Source organism: Pterocles gutturalis, unplaced genomic scaffold, assembly GCF_000699245.1.
Source record: "Pterocles gutturalis isolate BGI_N339 unplaced genomic scaffold, ASM69924v1 scaffold175, whole genome shotgun sequence".
In the NCBI taxonomy this organism is placed as follows: Eukaryota; Metazoa; Chordata; class Aves; order Pterocliformes; family Pteroclidae; genus Pterocles; species Pterocles gutturalis.
Window position 1 is genome coordinate 1 of NW_010145406.1, and position 20,020 is coordinate 20,020.

Consider the following 20,020-nt stretch of genomic DNA (forward strand, 5'->3'; position numbering starts at 1 on the left):
GAAGGAGCTGGAGATGCACATGAAGAAGGAATACTTCGGTGAGTGACCCGCCGGCTGGGCTGCGGGCAGCTGCGGGGCTGGAGGGGGTGAGTGGCTGAAGGGCGGCGATATGTGGGGCCTGCCTGGAGCAGGGGGGTTCGGATGTGGGAAAGGCGAGCTTGTGATGCCCGGGGCTGCTCTGGACTAGGTACCTGCTGAAGTCCTGTATCGCTTCAAATGCCGTTTGTCTAACTGGTGTCAGCAGTGATTGCACCGTATCTCGTTCCTGGTGCTTGATCTCTCTCCCGCCTGTTCCTTAGGTGGTTTGCCAGGATGTGTGCTGGGCGCTTCCCATTCCACGTGTGGACAGGAGACTTGTCTGAGGTGTTACAGAGGCTGTTTCTGCTGTTAGGGCTTTCGACAACCTCCAGCATCCCTGAGGCTGTGGCATTTGCAGTTGTGCTCCCAGGCTGCCTGTGATAACTTTTATAGGTGATAAGTGTGGCTGGTGAAGCAATTTTTAGTGCCTTGTTCCAATAAAATCTTTGTGCTAGTTCAGAGTGCCTGTGGGAGCCCCGGCATTGTTTCTTCCCCCGCAAGGCCTTACAGGTTCTGCTCTGCACGAGGTTGGTGGGGGTCAGTGTCCTCCCTGGGATGGGAGAGAAGTTTGGGGGAGAGGGGAGCCCTCGGTCCTTGCTGGGACTAAATTAGCCTGTTGGTCATCTCCTGAACTTCGGTTGCTGCTTTATAGAACAAAAGTAACTTCTTAAAATGAGTGAACGTGTTTGTAGTTGCAATAGTTAGGATTAAGCTCCTCTGTCTTTTTCACTTAGTACTGTGTGGAAAAAGCCAAAATGCCTTTTAAAGATGATCCTGGAACGTGCAAATCCTCCACTGGAAACTGGATGAGCTGGGCGACTGCTGGACCTGGGCAGCCCTTGGGAGTGGTTGCAGTGAGGGCTCTTGTGCAGGAGCTCCCGGCAGAGGAGGAGAAAGAGGCCTGGGAAGATGAGGGGCTGCGGATGAGCCAGCCCCCATCTGTGGCCTTTGAGGGACGGTTATCTGTGTGCCTTTGTGTGCTGCTGGGTGCTGGGGAGAGGCTCACTGGCGGTGCGTGATTCTGACTGACACGAGCATTGCCGAGGATGGAGGCGTGCATTACGTTGGTCACTGATTCAAACACGAGGATTCAGACTGCGTGTGGCACAGCATTAGTGCGCTCTGCATGGGAGGGACGAGTTGCTGGGCTCCTCGCAAGTGTCTGTGAAATGCTCGTAGTGAGACAGACCTGTGTGGAGCAGCAGAGGTGGCTCAGTGAGCGGTACCCTCTCCTATGAGGAAAACCTTCCCTGAACTGCAGCGGCTGTTTCTACAGGCTCTTGTGCCCAGACAAAAGAAGCTGCGCACAGCGCTTGCTGCCTCCCTCCATCCTGTGTGGGGCTGATAGGAAGGCTGATAGTAATCTGCTGCGCCTTCTGCAGGGTCTGGCACCTGGTGTGGCACTCCTCACAGCTGAGAGCAGTAACGGTTCACTTCAGATTACTTGCAGAAGCTGGATGGGAGGGCTTGTTAACACACTAACTGCAGGAAATGTTGCCTTCAAAATCTATGCGGTGTACAGTGGGAGACTGACAAATAATCAGAGTAAGAAACAAGTTATAGCTGTCCTGAGCCTCTGAGAGGGGTTTCCAGTGCCCAGGGAACCTGGGTGTGTGATCAGGGACTCCAGGAGCAGTCCTGGGAATCTGTGTTATGTGTGGGATTTTCATGTTCATAAGAGCTTGCCTGTTGCTAGTGTCACTACTTGCAGGTATGTTCTGTAGCAACGTGTTGCAGCATGCCCTAAACCTTGGCAGATGTGCTCTGTGTAGGATCAGCAGTGAGCTTGAGCCTTTATGCCTAGAGAGCATACGGACCAGCTGCTCTGTAGGGATCTGTTGTAGCAGCACAAAGAAGTGCTGCTGTGACTTGTACCCTGGAAGCAGATGAAACTCGGAGAACTGGGGTGCTTTAAAAGGGGAAGTTGATTTTTGAGTTGTTGAGGTTTTGATAAATCCTGGTGGGCTTGATCCCACATTTTTGATTCAGATCACCTGCGGAGGTAAATGCTGAGCTTTGTCTGAGCAAGTGTGTCAAGGGTTGTCAGGGATGGGTCAGAGACAAGGAGAGTGAGAACAGAATGGGCAGAAGTCTGCTATGTAGTTTGATTCACCTGAGAGCATCTTAAAGGATATTAGTAAAGGGAGGCAGGGAGAAGTGCATTGATTTCTGTAGCAGCTTGCACATGCTACAGCTGAAGTCTGCTTATGTGTTTACTCCCTTAGCGCTGGCGTCTAGCACAGTCCGAAGGCGTGATCTCCTCTGTGATGCCCAAGGAGAACACAGGTGTTGAGCCAGTAGTCTAACAAGGGAGAGGGAGCAGAGGAGATGGCTTAGTGTGCCTTGGTTAGATGAACTCAATTTCTAGTGAGTAAATGCTCATATGAGGACACTGGTAATTTTACCATGTTCTGTTGTGTGTTGTGTCTGTGCCCTGCCCCCCAAAAAATTTTATTGAAAAATTGAGCAGTGTTTTCAACCTGAGGTCAAGTGTCTGACCAGTCCTGTTCGGAGGAAGAACACTACCCTGCCCTTGTTCTGTTTGTGGGTCACTTTGAGTGTTCCCCTAACCGTGCTAGTGCTAGTTCTGGTGGTCCCTGGCTGCTCTCCCACAGCTCACTGCTCTGCCTCAGGAGGAACCTCTGGTCTGGGGTAGATAAATACAAGATGGAGAATATGTACAGAGTTTGAGCATTGGAGAGGCTCTGCGGCAGCCACGCAGTGTGCAGCCCAGCGCATCTGGGGGACTAACAGCCATCTCCTGCCCGTGTTGGTGTGAACAGCTCTGAGCAGCACTGTGCTGGGAGCTTTACTGCCTCGCCCTCTCCATCCTCCCCTTTCTTCTGGCAGGCTTCAGTGCATCTGCAGAGAAAACAAGAACGCCCTTCCGCAGTTGGTTTGATCTGACTGAGGATGACAGTGCTGCAAAAGGAGTGCTCTGCATCTGCTCTAGCCCCGTTGCACAGCTGAGAGGTAGCACCCTGCCACTTCCAAGTGCTCCCACCAGCACGTTGCAGCCACATGCGCTCACTGATCTTACAGAAAATGAAGCCTGCAGGGAAGGAAGGGGAGAGGGAGGGTTGTTTTGAGCTGGATTGGTGAGCTGCTCCATCCAATTCATCCCTGTGGGTGAGGTGGCCGGAGCTGACCCTAGGGAGAGGGTGCAGACAGAGGGCTCCAGGACGCCAAGACCGTTCCTTTGGCAGCAGCCTGCAGCGAGGTTGGGTACAGCTGTGAGACTTCATTCCTTTGTAGCTGCTTCCTAAGCAACCCCTGCCCCAACTGCTTCATCCTCAACCCTCTGAGACCCCCATCTGTCCCCTGTCAAGGTACTGGCAGTTTAGTAAATGTGCTTGGATTAGTGGCAGATGCTGAGAAGAGAGGTAATAAAAAAGTTCTTTCACTCACTTTCATAACTGTTCTCAGCTGAGCATTCACATGTGATGAGGTGAATTGTCAAAGTTGTGTTTCAGGGATGTTTTAAATTGAATGTGCATCCTGAGATGTCAACAGGACATTTGTGGGTGTTAGAAAGTCATCAGCTCAGGCGCTGGCTTAAATTCTATTTACTTTGCAGAATTGTTCAGTCTGATGTTTCAGTGTTGAAAAAGACAGTTTAAGGCAAAAATTGGATTTTAGCACACCCATCCAAGTCAAAGTGGTCCTTGTGAGACTGACTGCAAACCTATGGCTTGTCATCTGCCAGGCAGGGAAGTGTCATCATGCTGAACAGTCATGCTGATTTGGCTGTTGTTTTTGAGCAAATCTCTCTGTATGTCCTGTGGCTCTGCTGGTACGTTGTCAGAAATGGAAGGAGAGCGGACAGAAGGACGCAGGCAGCGATCGCGTGCTCCCGGCAGCCCCTGCTGTGCTGCAGCCATCGCCCAACGCGGGCTGTCTGTTCCTTGTGGTCAGGTTGGTGGCATCCAGTGCGAGAAGTGGCAGCATCCTGGTGGCTCACAGCTGCTGGGGGGCTGCCCTGCTGTCACTGATCCTGCACAGGGACAACGGGCAGTGCAGGCTGCGTGTGTGCGAAGGGGAGAGTCAGTGGTGCTGCTCTGTGTGCAGGAGAGTAGAGGAGAGGGGGAGAGAGTGAATGATGGGCTGAATGAGTCAAGAAAATAGTGGTAAATAGCGCTAGGGAAAGCCTGTAGCTGGAGGGTTGTCCAAAGGGAGGAAGGAGTAGGAAGGTGCGACCAGAGAATGTAGAAACCACTCAAGACAACAAAGAGGATGCAAAAAGTAAGTGTGATAACACAAGTCAGCAGAGCTGGAAAAAAGTCTTTTTTTTTGTCTGTGGTAGGGAATGTCCTGTGAAGGATGTGGGAGTGGTCCTAGATGGCTTCTTGTGGTACCTGCTGGCTGTGCACATGCTTGTGAGGCTCCCTGAAGCTGGGAAGTGATAAACTATGTCACACATAACAGGAGGGGAGAGATGTGGAATATGTGTGTTTACATGCATCTAGCACTTAATAAAACATAATGTGCAATTAACATTAAATGGAAATTTGGGCAACTGCAACTTGCCCAGAAGCATGTGTTATGAATGGGGACAACTATTTTCTTACCTTCAGTTGCAGGAAGTAGGGGTATTATTTGATGGCTAATGTTTTTTTGTTTGTTTTTTTCTGCGCTTTCACTCTTGGGTTCTCTCTGCATTGTTAAAAAAGCGCTGCATGCAGGAGAGGCTGGTGACTTCCAAAGAACCACCACATGTTTTATTGGGGCTGCCACGGGTGAGGTTCCCAATACAGAGGTTTGGATGTGTAATACAAGAGTTGGCATAGGCTTATGCACCGCTGTGCTATGGTAACTCCTGGTTTAATTGTTGCCCTTTCCTGTCACCTTATGATTTGGGAAATGCACCTGTGTGTGTACCCCTGTGAACATGGTATGTGGTTGCTTTTGAGTCGCAGGGTGGTGCAGCCAGGTGGCAAGGGGGAGGGAAGGGACAAGCCATCCAGCTCTGTGGGTCTGAAGTAACCAGGATTGTTTACATGCAAAATGGGTGTGGAAGTTTCACCTGTATCCTTGTGGAAAGGATATTGGTTGTTTGCAAGGGCTGAGTGGAGTTGTGTTGCGGTTTGGTTTGGAGCGTGCTGTGCCCCTGGTGATGGCAGAGCCATGGGGCTGCTCCACTGTGTGGAACACTGAGCAGTTTCCTACATCTGCTGAGTTTTTAGGGCTCTGTCACAAACTTCAAGCCAGGTCTGTATTGCATTCTTTGAGTAAAAGGCTCTCAAAATTCCCAGAGGTAACGTCAGGCTTTGAAACACACCCTTCCCCCTGTGCCCACCCTCCAAAAAAAACCTCATCCAGCTACACCCTCTTGGGGGGGTCAGGGAGGCACCCTAAGCAAGATTCAAAGTAAAAAACAGTTCTCTAGTGGAGTTTCACTTGCATTGGCAGCTGTTTACCTAGCCTCTGTGCCTGATCTTCCACAAAGATTTGTGTCTGGATGTCCCAGTTCGTTGTTAGATCACACACTGGGAATTCTTACGTGGTGGTGTGTGAATGGATTGTGTGGCTGCTGTGTTTCGCAGAGAAGAAACGTGACCCTGTTGTGAAGGGACAGGTAACTGTCAAAGTAGCTGTAGTTACAATGTGGTTGAAGTTGATGTTTCTTAGTGGAAAGGTTCCTTGAAGTTGTCATTTTTACATTTGAAATGTGTAAATAATACAACTTAATGTGCTCCTGCCAGTGGCTTGGTGGCAGCAACAAAGATGTTGGCCTCGGCTGAAATCCTTAATGTACATGGTTAATAAAGTAGGATGTAGATGTCTCTGTTATAGCCGTGTGGATATTGGATGTTTAGAAAGCCTTCTCAAAGCAAGAGCATTTGCCAAATTCTAAAATTATTATAAAAACAAGAAAAAAAAATCTGGCAAAGTAATTTTCAGATGTTTAAAAGGGTTGTTCAGCAGTGGAAAGAAAATACAACAGCAGCAACAAGCCAAACAGTTTTACTAAAACCAAAACATTTTTGCAGAAATTTGGTAAGTCTAGGCTTGGCTTCCTACCTACGTCGTATGTCCCAAAAGCTATCCCAGGACAGTGCTTCAAAGCGTCTTGGCAGAGTTAGGGTCTGGGGTTTTCCTCAGCAGTGTCTGGAGCCCCACGGCATTGGAGGGGTGTCTCCTTTGTCCTGGACCCCAGCTTGGGCACTGGCAGAGGATGTAATCCTGCAGTGCTGTCAGACAAGGGCTGCTTGCCAGCCGGTGCTTGGGCCACTGTCCTTCTGGGTGAACGTGCTCGGATCCTGTGGGACCCTGCTGGTGGAGGAGGAGGTGCAGCCGCTCCTATGGTGTACTGAAGTCTGTGCTTTGTCTCACAGCCTGCTAGAGTGGAGTGGTTCTGCTGTCGGCATTAGTTGTGGCCAAAATAATTTCTTATTCTGTGGCTGGAGAAACTAGGTGTCTCTTATAGTATAACATGGTGTTTGATTTTTATGCCCATCCCGGACAAAGTGCCTCCTCTCTGACAGGGCTGGGAAGGCATGATATGAAGCAAAACTGAAGCAGCAAAAAAGGAAGGTATGTGGTGTCTGTAAGTTTTATTACAAGGCGAAAAAGGCTCGTTTTGGAGGGCTGCGTTCAACTACCTGAAAAGTTCAAGTCCTGACAGGATGGAGGTACTTGGGGCTGTGATGTGGGGTTGCTTGGAGATGTTCCAGGGGCGTGACAGCTCCCGAGGCTGGCAGCAGGGTTTATGTTGGCTTATTTGAGATCAGGAACAGCCTTCAGCTCTTAACAAAATTAGCAGATGTGCTAATGATCGACCAGTAAATGTCAGTGTTTGGCTGGATTTTTATGTGATATTTCACTGTGTCTGTGTGGATGCTGTCTCTGGAAGTGGATTTAGTCCCTTTTTCCTACATTGGAGCAGATATTTCTGTCGTGTGGTATGTGTTATCTCTTTCTATTAACCTCACTGTATTGTTTTAATTCCCTGTAGGCATAGCCTTGTTTGTTACTGAGCCGTGAGACAGGGGAGCGCAAGAAAAACGGCCAAGCAAGTCATGTATCTCTTCCAGCTGGAGTATTTCACATTGTCTGAAACTTCATTCCTTGTTTTTTGGAGCAGTTTCACTAAATCTCTTATGTCACGTTTGTGTTCCAGCAAACTTTTAAGAAAAGGCCTATGACTCATTAAGGAAAGAACCCCAGCACCCCAGAGCACAAACACTTATTTAATGCTCAGCTGAGAACTACTGTGCATATAAAACATGCAAGGGCTTACACAGGGGAACTCAAGTAGGGGTAAGGATTTATTGCTAGTGACACCTATTTACAAATTCGAGATGCTGGAAGAGTTCTCAGCAGGTTTTGTGTGAAAACCTGTAGGCAGCTGGGTTTAAACCTGTGTTCCCGTGTTGCTGGGGTTCCGTGTGCGCTGACAAGTGCAGCTCAGCCATTGTCTCGCCCAGCGTGGCTGCAAGACCTGACCCTCCCTGGTGTTGGGAGAAGGGGGCAACAGTGGCAGCTACTGTGTGACTTGGAAGAAGGGGTATATTGGGCTCACATGGTTGGTGCTCCTTGTCAGGGTTGGGCTGACATGGGGTCTGCTGATGGGTGCTGCTGCAGTCTTGCTTAGTTTCCCCTATGATGAGTTTTTGGGAGCTGAGCTACCTCACAGAGAATTTAGTTCCTCCAAGTGTCGGGGGTGAGAAGTCTTGAACTTGACTTTGAAAAAGTATGTGATGGGGTTGGAATAACACCACAAATACTTAAGGCTAGGTTTGGGGGAGGTGGTTCATTCTGAAGTCTTTAATTGCAGGCAGCAGCACTGAAATGCATCTAGCTTGCTGAGGGGATTAATGTGTGTGTGAATGTCAGGAGAAGTGGAGGGAAGGCAGTGTGCAGAGGTAAAGAATATAAATACCACATATTGTTGTGACATAGCCAGGGAGTGGATCAAATGGACAACGAGGAAGCATTTAATAGGTTACAAAAGGTCATGTCCAGCTATATGCCATTGCTCTTTTAAGAATTTGGCTGAACAAGGCATACTTCAGAATGTGTTTATCGTTTTTGTGAAAAGTAGATAGCTATTGTGGAAGAACTGCTGGGGACTCTCAGACCTTCTTTTTGGCCATCCAAACATTTATTTAATTGGTGAACTGTTTCACTTGCAACACCGCAGAACTTCTGGAAAGTGAAAACAAGATGTTTTCTCCCTTTTAATGTGGCCACTTGAAAAAATTAGAAAAATTCAAAATTAAAGAGAAATGAAAAGCCATTCCTAAATGCAGTTTGACAGTTGTGCATATTTAGATGCTGCAACTCGCTTGGATCGTATTTCCTGTGGTCCGTGGAGACCCTGTGGCCTCTCCCAGGCATGGGAAATACCCTTTTGTTCTGGTGGTCATTGCATAAACCTTGCTCTTGCGCTGCGAGCTTGTCCCTAAGTGTGTGCAGTGCAGGGAACTGGGATCCCATGAGTAAAGCTCCTGAGCTGGAAGCTGTATGGTTCTGCTGCACTTTCTCTGTCAGTGTTACCTCTGTGCTGGCAGTACCAGGTTTTTGGGGAGCATTGGGTAAGGCTGGTCCTGGACGTGGGTCCCTGCTTGGATCAGTGGGGTGTGTTGTTGGACTTGAAACGCAGGGCCAGGCAACTGTTTGTGGATGTCCCAAATTTAGATGTGAGTAATTTGAGGTTCATTTTTGTGCATGGCCTTTGCACATGCAAAACTGCAGTGTGCATGCAGGGCATATTTGGTTGGAAACCTTTGTTAGAAAGGGATTTTGACCAAGGTGGGGAGAAGTATGATTAGTTGTTACTGTGATAAATCAACTGCTGACCTGGCTGAATTGAGACAGCCAAGGTCTCTGCTGCTGTGGCTTTGTCCTGTTTTCCTGGCCTTGTGGATATGACATCACCCTCAGTAGCATTAGAGTGGGATCTGGGGTTTTTCTGTCTTTGTTCCTGGTGTGAAATTCCTACTAAATCCATTTGTTTGGGCCAGATGTTGAATGATTGAAAAATAATCACTGAGGGAATGGTTCTGAGCAAGGGGATAATGAACAGTGAATAGACTTTGCCACTTATCTGTGGTTTCCTCCACTCAAAAAAGCATCTTAACCCGGCCTGTGCTGTGGCCTGTGCTCCTGCCTGTTCTTGTCGTTGACATGAAACACAGCAGCATTAGACCCACGGTCTCTGTGGACTGTCTCACCTGTCACTCTTCTTTCCACCTCTCCATAACTAAGTTAGTTCAAAGAGAATATTGGGGCTTTTTATTTAAAAAAAAAAGGTGGAAGAAGCAAAAGATATTGGAGCCCAGCATCAGCTGAGACAAAGAAATTATTTATAGCAGGCAGAAAGAGCTGTAATTGATAAAATACTGGATGTCTCGATGTTTCTCTCTGTGTTGTGGCAGTTGCCATGCTTTTAACCTTGAGCATCCCAATTCTCAGGTGTAGATGAGGGAAACAGGTAATTCCTCAGAGGTCAATGCAGAAGTTCTGATGAATGGCTAATAACTGTTGCAGCTCTTTTCTCTGCCAAGCAGTTATGTGAAAATTCTCTGCAATTGGTGGGTTGCCCATTTTTAATCAAACCCATGTTTCCCAGATCTAAACACTCAATAGAAAACAGAGCTGCACAACAACCAAGTGTGTTAGAGCCCAGATTTTGCACTGGTTTGAGAAGTAAGCATGTGATTTTCTCAAGTGTATGTCAGTAGCTGGTCTTCTTAGAAAGTGTGTTGGCTTGTTATACCTGTTCCTGGCTGGAGCAGGGTGAGCCTCTGCGGTGCAGCCCTGTGAAGCAGCAGCGGTTCGCAGCAAGCAATGCACTCGCTCTGGTGGAAAATCCCTGCAACTCCTGTGCAGACCTCAGTGACTTAACTCAGAAAAAAAACCCTGAAACCCTCAAGACATCTCAAAAATATAATCTATGCAAGGTATTAACTAATTACATTTTTATTTAGAAAATGGAACACTTATCTGATAAATCCAGGCCTCCCTCATTGATGACAGTCCTGATTAGGTCATGGGGTCATGTTTGGCTTGTTTCTGACAGCTTGGAATAATCTCTAGTTGTTTTTATTATACCACAGAGATCAGGGAATAAGTAAATTCATGTCTATGTTTTACCCTTGCCGCGTTTCTCTGCCTGGCCTGCCCAGCTGCCTCTGTGCCTCCCAGGACATAACCACAGTGGAGCTGTTGAGTATACGGCTGCTTTGTGCTTTGGCTCTAACGACAATGTGCAGTTCGCCTGGGAACTTGGTATCTTGACAGATAGACACTAGTTTGCTACAAATTATGATGTAAATAGAGCAGGTAGAGTTAATGGTGTGAATGAGGGCTATAATGCTCTGGTAAGTCCTGCTGCCCTCTTTCAGCTTGTACCAAGGCAGCTGTTGGCACTGAGTTTCCAATTTGCTTTGCTCGCTTGTAGGAGATGGGTTTATGGAAGATATGTGTGAATCCTAGGAAAGTTCCCTGTTGCAGAAGCTTGGATCCCACCATCTCAGAGCACTGACCTGTCAGTATGAAGAGACTAGATCCAGAGACTGAACCTGACTTTTCCGTGCGTGTGATTTTGACAGGGTGGGGTAGAGGTTGTGTCCAGAAGTGGAGTTCTGCATCCTCTGCTTTTCCTCTCCTTGTCTTCTGCCAGAACAGAAGTCACTTAAAGGTATAAAGACCCAAAACTGGAGAGGATGTACAGGGCAGAGGAGCAGGTACGGATGTGGGTGCTGCATGTGACACCCATTGCTTCTGTGTGCAGGTGGTTATAGATGGTGTGTGTGCTGTGAATGAGGTGCTGAGGGTTCCGGGTACTGCTGCCACGTCCCTTGGTTGCCTTCTTTTCAGCAAAATAAAAGGTCCTGCTTATTGATACCTAATGTTATTTTTCCCTGAGATTTTGGTGGCCATCAGGTATTGTCTCAGACACTGTTTTACAAACAATTAGAAAAAAACCTTGGTGTTTTACTTGGCCGGGAAGGAGAATCTCTGAGTCTTATTCTTGTTAGTTTTGAGGGAGACATTCCTGTACGAGGCTGGTGAGAGTGGCTGTGCTGGGAGGTGTTGCCTGGTCTTGGAGAGTGGTGCAGGGCTTCCTGGCAGCTGCATAAGCAACACTTGCAAAGCAGGTCACTGCCCATTTCAGAGAGGAAAAAAATCAAAGCCACCATAGGTTTGGGCTTGGAGCTTTGAAGGCAGCAACAGGGCAGGCACAAGGCAAGGTTAGCCCTGTGCTTCAGTTTCTGGCAGAGTGGAGACGTGGCAATTCGCTCGCCAGATCCCACATTGCCCTAGAGCTTCAGAGAGCCCTTGTGCTGTGGGGTGGAATGACTCAGGAGTGCCAGACCGTGCTCTTTTAAAAAAACAAACCCAAGAAACCTCCCTGACCTATTAAGAAAAGGGAGAAGAGAAGGCGTAGCTTGGATTAGGCTGGAACAGCTTTGCGTGCTGTGTAAGAGCAAACTGATGTTACTCTTTTGGGAAAAGGCTTTCTCAGCCCTTCCTCCACACCTGGGAGGAGTTCAGGCCCGTGAAGGACCAGCCCAGAAAGAGGTGATCCCCAGAGGCTGATTTGCATTTATTCACAAAGAAAGTACTTTGAAGTGCTCCAAGTGCAGACTTGCAAATCAGCTTCCTGGTGTGCCGAGTGTGTGAAGAAGCTCTGCCGTTCCCTGCCGCCGCCTCTGCTCCCCACCTTGCAGGGGCTTCACCTGGCATCTCCATGGGGGTGGTGGGAGTTGGAGTGGGGAGCAGCTCGGACCCCTCCGGCCACAGTGGTGGCCTGGCTCTGGCTGCAGATCCCGTCTTGCTTGGGTCCATCTAATTCATTTCAGTAGCTCATGAAAGAAAGAAAAAAAACACACCACAAAACAAAGCACCCTAGCTCCCGAGCTTAAGGCCAAATCATGGACTCCTTTGTGGGCAGAACTTCCTTTGAAATTATTGGGTGTTTTGCTTGGTTAAAGACTGGCAAAATTGGGAAACCTGGTGTTAGATTATTGTAAGGTCAGAGAAAGGGTGCATTGCAAGGTCCGGGGGAAGTACTTTCTTTTGGTTTTTTTGATGAAGTACCCCACGAATATCGAGTGTTGGCTTAGAACTTTTCCAAATAGGTTGGTACGCACAGTGTGCCCAGATGGGGAATTTACAGCCCTGTTCTGCAGGCGGGATGACAAGCTGGGGGGCTGCCAAAGGCCACTGTGACTGGGTCAGAGCAGAGCTGAGGATTCAGGGACCTGACTGTCCTGTCCACCAGCAGTGCCATGTGTTGTGCCTGGGGACTTCCAGCATGGAGCTGGGTCCCACCTGTGGGAGCCAGAGCTCAGCAGCAGCAGTGCTGGTGGGGCAAGGGCAGGCTCTGGGCTGCTACTGAGAGCGCACGATCATGGGCAAACGTTAGCTGGGCCTGAAGCTGCAGACGTCGGGGTAACAAGTGACAGAATAATTTTTCCCTTTTCCCCTTTTATGTCCAAGTGTCTCATCCTCCAGCTCTCCCAGCCTGTGTGGTTGGGTGAGGATGATGTCCATCAGCTGATCCCAATAGTCTTTTGGGTGGGGTTTGTCCCTGCCTTGACTCCTGTCCCCTCTCAGCACACAAGCCTGTGTGGGCTTATATGAAGACCATGGCTTCTGCAAGGAGGTAGCTGCTCTGGTCTCTCAACGTTTCTACAAATGTTGCTGTGATGTTTGAAAGCAGAGAGGAGGAGGTGTGCAACGGTGGCGCGGGGCAGTAGCTCCTCAGAGGGTGAGTCACTCCAGGAGTGCCCGGTGCGACTGGGTGGCTCACCAGCATGTGTGTTTGGGAAGCTTCTAAATTAATGTTCCAAACTGACGTGTAGAACGCAAGAGAGAACTTTGATTCAAAAAAGGAGAGGGGGGCTGCTGAGAGCTCTGGCAAGTATGTAGTAATATTTGCTTAATTTTTTGAGAAGTAAGTTATTTCACATTTATAATGAAGCTTATGCTTGTGCATTTCCCCACCACCACTGCTTTCTAGGCTTTTGTCACATCAAGGCATTGTCCATTGGTCCAGAACTGCCAGCACCAGGGCTGAGCTGAAAGTGACTATAAAAGCACTTTGCTTTTATTTTGACCTGTTTTCGTTTTGAGCACAGAAACAAATTATAGGGGCACTGTAGGGGAATGTTAGGTCATAAGTTTTATTTTGCTTGTATATGTTTTAAATTGGATTAGGATTGCAAACAAACTGCAGTGAGATCGATGGGAGCCTTCCCTTCTTGAAGGACAAGAACTGCACACCCAGGTGGCAATAATTTGTAAAAACATCTCCCTGAACAGTGGACATTCCTGTTTTGAAGAAAGAGGAGCTGCTGGGACCTGGATATGCTGCTGGTGCAGGCTTGGTTCTGCATGCATCATTTCCTCCTCCAACATTACTGTTCTGAAAAAAATAGTTAGCAGCTAGAAAAAGTATTCAATATGCCTGCAAACAAATTGAATTTTTTGGACTATGCAGCTTGCAGCTTCTCACTGAGCAGTTGACTTAAGAGAACATAGTAAGCGTTGTCTTGGGGTCTAAATAGGAGTAAAGACTGACTCTAAGGTCAAGTGTGACCATTTCATAACAAACAGTTGCATGTTTGTTTTTATCCTTCAGCTCAGGGCACTAACTTTTAAGCCTCGACAAGGGGGAAAGGTGAGATGAGGTTGTTCTGTTCTGTGCAGGCTGGAGTGTAGGTCTGAACAGAGAACAGCCCGCATGCTTGATTGTAAACAGGAATAACGTATTTCAAGTTTTCCTCTCTCAAAGAGCTCTAGGATCAAGTCATTAAGAAATAGTAGCAAGAAATGCACTGGGCAGTATTGTAAAGGGGAAGAAGAGGTTGGAGGTCACCCAGTATTTCAGATTTTGGGTGCAAGTCCTTCTGCCGTCAACAGGTGCTTAGATACTACCTAGTTCAAGACTGAGATACCTGCCAGGATTTAAACCTAGTACTGTAAAGGAACACAGCATTTTTCTAAGTAAGGTGTAAATCGCTCAGCCAACTCTTACGTGATATCACACATGTTTATGGCATGTCTGTTGGTTCAAGGAAAGATAGGGAGAGGGGTACATGTGTATCCTCTCGTCTTGCTGCTAGAGACTTGGACGAGCCATTCCTGTCAAGCTGAGTCATTGTCACCAGTGCAAGATAAAAGCTATGGCTCCATCAGATGAAAACGAATGGGGAACAACCAGTTGTAGTGATCACTTAGTTTTTCTTTCGTTGCTTGAAGACACCTCTCTCTCTTTCTGGCTGTGGTGGAAGACAACCAGAGAAGATGTTTTGTGACTGGTACTAGTTTGAAACAGAATCTGTTTTAATTGAGGATAAACAATGATTCCTTTTCTAAAATGGACAAATAGCTCTTCTGCAGATATGATAAAATCCTCCATCTCTCAAAGGCACCAGTGGGAGAAGCAAGAGATGTGTAGGTACCAGCTCAGTACCAACTCTGTGCTTCACTCTTAACTGTGCGGAGGTAGCACAGTAGAGAGATTCTTCATTGATTTAGTAAAAGCTACCCGTATTTCCATAGATATAATTACAGAAGAGGCTAGATTCGTCTGGAAACAAAGACTAATTAAAAGAAAGGCAAAAATAAATAACCCCCACCCCCAACAAATACACTAATTCTTCTAGCTAGTTTGCAAAAGAGAAGTTTTGTGGTTTTTCTTTAAAGGAACACTTAAAAACTTATTTCTTAGTGGAGATGGTGAAAGGAGAGATTCCAAAAGGGCTTTGCTGCAGCTAAGGGAACGGTTGCATTAGGTTGTGCTGCAGTGATTTAACACGTGAGAAGGAAAATCCCAAACGACTGATTTACGTGCTGATCCTGAATGTTTTGATTAAAGGTCAGACTCAGAAATGCGTTTATGCTTATTTGGAAATCTAAAGAGAATCCACTGGGGAGTTAAATCTTGAAGTAGGAGTTGAACGTGTAAATATTCACGGGTAACTCTTTACTTACCCATGTCAGCTTTTTGTGAATTGAGTTAGCGAAAGCTTTACTTGAGACTGAAGTCCAGTCTCTGCTAGTACCTACAGTGGGGGAGAACATTCCTGTAGACTGTCCTGACTTCAGATATTGCATATATAAATTCTGTACTTTACTGACTTAAAGGAGTTATAAAGTAGCTAGGAAGAAAAGAAAAAGGGTCCAGGAAAGCTGGTTGATTTTTTATTTTTTTCCCCCAAGGATTGCTGTCTCCAAGCTCAGGAGCGGTCTATCCTGACACGCAGGAAGTCAAGCAAGAGTGTCAGGAGGCCTGCATGGATGGACAAGGAGCTCCTAAGAAAGAAGTGGAAAGGAGGTGTATAGGAGGTGGAAGCAGGGACAGGTGACCTGGGAGGAATATAAAAACACTACCTGAGCATGTATAGTTGGGGTCAGGAGAGCTTGCCTGGAGCTGAATCTGGTGAAAGATGTGGAGGTCAAGAAGTGCTTCTGCAAATGTACGAGCAAAAGGAAGACTAGGAGAGATGTGGAGCAGGGTACTGAGCTGGTCCTCTATGACGAAAAGCTTGGTGAATAAGGGGAGAGCAGTGGATGTTGCTGATCTTGGCTTGAGCAAAGCTTTTGATACTGTCACCCATAACATCCTTCTAGACAAACTGATGAAGTACAGACCAGATGAGTGGACTGTGAGATGGACTGAAAACTGATTGAGCTTCTGGATTCAGGGCTGTGACCAGCAGGATGAGGTCGAGTTGGAGGCCAGTCACTAGTGGTGCACCACTGGGGTCAGTGCTGTTTAACATCTTCATTAATGACCTGGATGATGGGACAGAGTACATCTCTAGCAAGTTTACAGATTGTACTACAGTGGGAGGAGTGGTTGATAGACTAGGTGGATGTGTTGTCATTCAGAAGGACCTTGACAGGCCGGGGAAGTAGGCTGACAGGAACCTCATGAAATTCAATAAAAGGAAATGCGAAGTCCTGCACCTGGGGAGCAACAGCCTTGTACAGTGGTTTGAGCTGTGGGCCCACAGGCTGGAAAGCAGCTCTGCAGAAAGGTCCTCTGGGGTCCTACTGGATATGAGCCAGCAGTGGGCCCTCGTGGCAAGGGAAGCCGATAGCATCTTGATCTGGTGTTCAGACCCAGCTGTCTTGGATCATGGGAATACCGAAGCTGATGTCTGCCTGGGAGCTGGGTACCCACATGCTCTTTCCATGCACTGCGTGTCCTCAGTGTCTGGGCAGTTTGCCTGCAAGAGCTGTGTCTAAGCAGGGGACTGCAGGGCCTGGAGAGTTGGGAGTGGGTTGTGTCAAGTTCTGGTGTGGGTAGGTCTTGGATGGGAGAGGTGCCAGCTCCCACCTAGTGCCCAGACGAAAGATCCCACTACCGTGATGTGAGCCTGTGGGGTAGCTCAGGTCTCATCCTGCCTTCCCAATAGCGGCCCCTCTGGTGCCCACTTCTCACAGGTGGACCCTCTGAAACTTAAAAGGCCATGAAATGCCTACCACACAGATCACAGTCAGGCATGAATTATCTTTTATTACTTTTGTCATGATCCTAATCTGAACTACTGCTTCCTGCCTGTAGTAGGGAGAATATTTACCACTGACATTGCATGTGGGGTTTCCACCGGGCTCTGTAGCAATGGGTGCACAGACAGTGCAGTTGAGGTAGAAAGGGTTACATCTCTTTGTTGCTCCTCTTCAGTTTTGCTGAGTATTTTAATTAAAAACAGAGGAAAATTTTTCATGCTGTTTCCAATTTTTAGTGATTTCACTTGCTGTTGAAAATTGCATCAAGACATAATACTGAAGGGATGATGTAAAGAGGAATGAAAGCTCCCTTTAGTTGCTATGGATAGGGGCTTCTATCAGTTAAGTGTTGACTTTATAATTACAAGAAGATTACATGTTTCTGTTATTTTTTTAGCTGGTCCTCTAAGATGTAAATTAACTAACATTTCATCACTTCATGCAACCTTTCAAAATGGAGAAGGGAGGTTTGGCTGATAAATTGTGTAAGCTCACTTTTATCTGGAGATGTTTACTGTAACTAACAAAATGGAAAATTACCTTCCTAATCCTTTGGTCTTTTCTATCTGCTTAGTCTTTCTCTGGTTTTGCAGTTTTTGAGTTTTCTTTTGCTGCCTCTGGAAAGATTTTCAGTGAATAATTGTCCTGGAGGAGTTTGCTCCACAACTGTGCTTTAGTTGTATTTTTGTAAGTGTTGCTAAAAATTTAGCCACAACCCCTTTGCTGTCTGCCTGTGGGTGGTGGAGCTGATGAGTTAGAGTTATGTCTGGGTGGTGGGATGCTCAAGGGGGTGGTGAGGTGTCAGGAGTGGGAAAGAGCATCTTGCCTCTTGATCATCACTTTCACTTGAGTCTGGCAACCAGCTCCACAAGAAATGGAGTCCATCTTCCAAAATTCAGCTTAAAAAGATGATGCCTGGCCCTCTTGGCATGGAGATGGTGAACAAGGTGGTGTGGAGAAGGCACCCAGTGGCACTTCTGGGAACAGACCTGCTGTGATGTGCAGCTGGGTCCCACAGTGCTGCGGGCTGGTTGGCAGCTGCTGGCGTCTGTGTTGTGAAGACAAGACTCGTTAGGCACCAGGGCACTAGTGCCAGTGCTACACACGGTGATTGTTTAGAAAGATAAATCATTTTTCCCCTCAAGCAAATAGCCTTTGACACTAGCCACTGGGGCCAAAGGATATTTCACCATTTGTCATCTTGGTGCCAAGTGCTATTGCAGGACATGTGTTCTTTGATAGGAGCAGCTTAGCACTTCGGCTAAGTGGTTGCACGTCTCTCCGGAGAGGTTATGGGCCAAGGGTTTATAGTTGAGGTTTGCCTTTTTTGACAGGTCCTTTCTGAGATAACTCATTGATCAATGTCTTCTGTGTGTCTGCCAGGCACTTCCACCATTGGTCTGTCCATGAGAGTATAAAAGGTGGGTGGCAAAAAAACCCAAGTGTGTTTCTAGGCATGTGGTCTGCTAACTCTGGATGATGGTTTATCCCTAGCTCAGAAAGAGTGCATAACTGAGTGCAAAGCAGAGCCAACATGCACTTCTTAGTTAAGTGCTGTGACCGTGCCTGCTTCTCACTGTTTTCATCTTAGAAAATTAGCTCTATTATTTTTTCTGATTTTCTGGCCTTTCATAAACCCGCATTTTGTGTCAAGATGAGTGAGACAGGGACAAAACAGAGGAGAGGAATCGTCCTGAGTGTGGTATTTGTGCATTTCTGGATCATTCATTGATGCTAATTGGATGTGGATCAAGTGTGTGTTCACATTCCTGTCAAATTGGCCAGACAAACCACGTACCCTGGAGTTCACGTGAGCTGCTGGAGAGCACACTGTTACCTGGTTCAGAACTGGCAATACCTGATCCAGCAAAAAGTCAAAGCAGTCCAGGCAGACGATACCTGACCTAGCAGAAATCCTGCCAATATGAAGTTAACCATCAGTACCTCACACTATGTGGCATCTTCTTATACGGGACTAAGAGTGTTAAAGCCGGATTTATTCAGCCATTGGGACACGGCCTCGCCTGCTGCAGTGCTGCTGCCCATCTCGGTGGAGGGGTCCCTGTGGAGTGAAATGAGATCTGCCCGCTCCTGTGGGTCTGAGCAGTGCTGGCTGGCCACAGCTGCTTTGGAAAGCAAGTCACTGAAGGTGAAAATGGAGCTCAGGTCTGTTTGTGGTTACCCGAAGCTCAGAGTTACCCTCTTGTAAGAACCACTGCAGACAGGTATCTGACTAAAGCCTGGAACAGCCACCGCTTGTCTGCTTTAGGTCTGCAGTGGAGAGCAGCTGAACACATGGGACTGCCCAGGTCTGTAGAAGCCTCAGTTTGCTGTGGAAGTTGTCAGTGTGTTGGTTTCCTAATTTTTACTACCCGTCCCCTGAGTTGGATTCATAGGAAGGAAATTGGCCTACATGTGTAACTTTTAGTGCTACTGTTTCCTGGAGGTTGAGGGGGCAAAATTAGAATATCCTGTTTACATGTTGTTAGTGCAGTGTTTGACCAGCTGTCCCAAGGGTTTTCAACTTACTAGATCAGGACAGGCTGGGAGCCTTCCTGTGCTCCTGGAGCAGGGGAGTGTGGCTGTTTGCACTAGCCCTGAGCACCTCCCTGGGCTGAGCCGAACAGCGGCAGAGGAGACTGGGCTTTTCACTGTGGCCAAGGCAGGCTTGCCAGGTTAGGTACTTCAGAACTAAAATCTTTCACGAGCTGAATGTGGGAGAAAACTATGGCAAATGACTTTCTGAAATTGTTGTTCTGCAGGATATCCTTACAGGAAGGTAAATTCCTCCTCCCCATCCTCCCTGTGTTCTCAGAGCATCCTTTGAGTCACTTGACTTGCAGTGACTGAAAAAAAAACTGGTTCAGAGGGTAGAGGTGACAGAGATTTTAAAGTAGTTTCCAGCTGTCCTCAAGCAAATAGTTCAGTCTTTCTAAAGAGCTTGGTATAATACCTACCTATATGCATGCTTTTGTTTAAGCAAATGTATTTATACTTCTGGAAATGGTAAAGAACCTCTGTGCAGCAGGTAAGAACTAACAAGCCAGGGTTGGTGGCACCTTTGTGGGGTGGGTGGTGGAAATGTGGGGCTGCTGTGGACGTGTAGCACTTGGGTACTGCTTGTGGAAGGAGCTGCTGAATTTATAACCAAATGTGGTTACGTAATGCCATGCCTTTTTGAGACTGTCGTGCTCATTCTGGAAATAGACCATTATCTAAGAAAATAGAAAAGTGCACCTGGAAACTTTTAGACTAGTCTCCTTGTTTAATCATGAGCCCATTTTAAATATGTCAAGGAAGGCAGCTGTAATATATGACCTTTTTCTGCCATATATTAGAGTGATGACTCATACATGCAATGTCAGGAGAATGTAATGAAAAGTCTCTCCAACTTGATGTCTGTGCAGCTGACGTTTTCAGGTCTGACGTGCTGTGGAGGTCAGGGTATTTGGGCTGCATTGTTGGTGCT

The 20,020-nt window shown here is 47.3% G+C and overlaps 1 protein-coding gene across 1 annotated transcript in view; it reads left to right on the forward strand.

The window, feature by feature from the left end:
* Nucleotides 1-812: 812 nt before the first annotated feature.
* Nucleotides 813-20,020, forward strand: part of LOC104470421 (Wilms tumor protein 1-interacting protein homolog) — a gene marked incomplete at both ends in the record, with an annotated part of 72,666 nt that continues 53,458 nt past the window's right edge. The window contains one exon of the mRNA XM_010085347.1: nucleotides 813-1,089. Coding sequence (XP_010083649.1) covers nucleotides 813-1,089 — 277 coding nt within the window. The remainder of the gene's footprint in view (nucleotides 1,090-20,020) is intronic.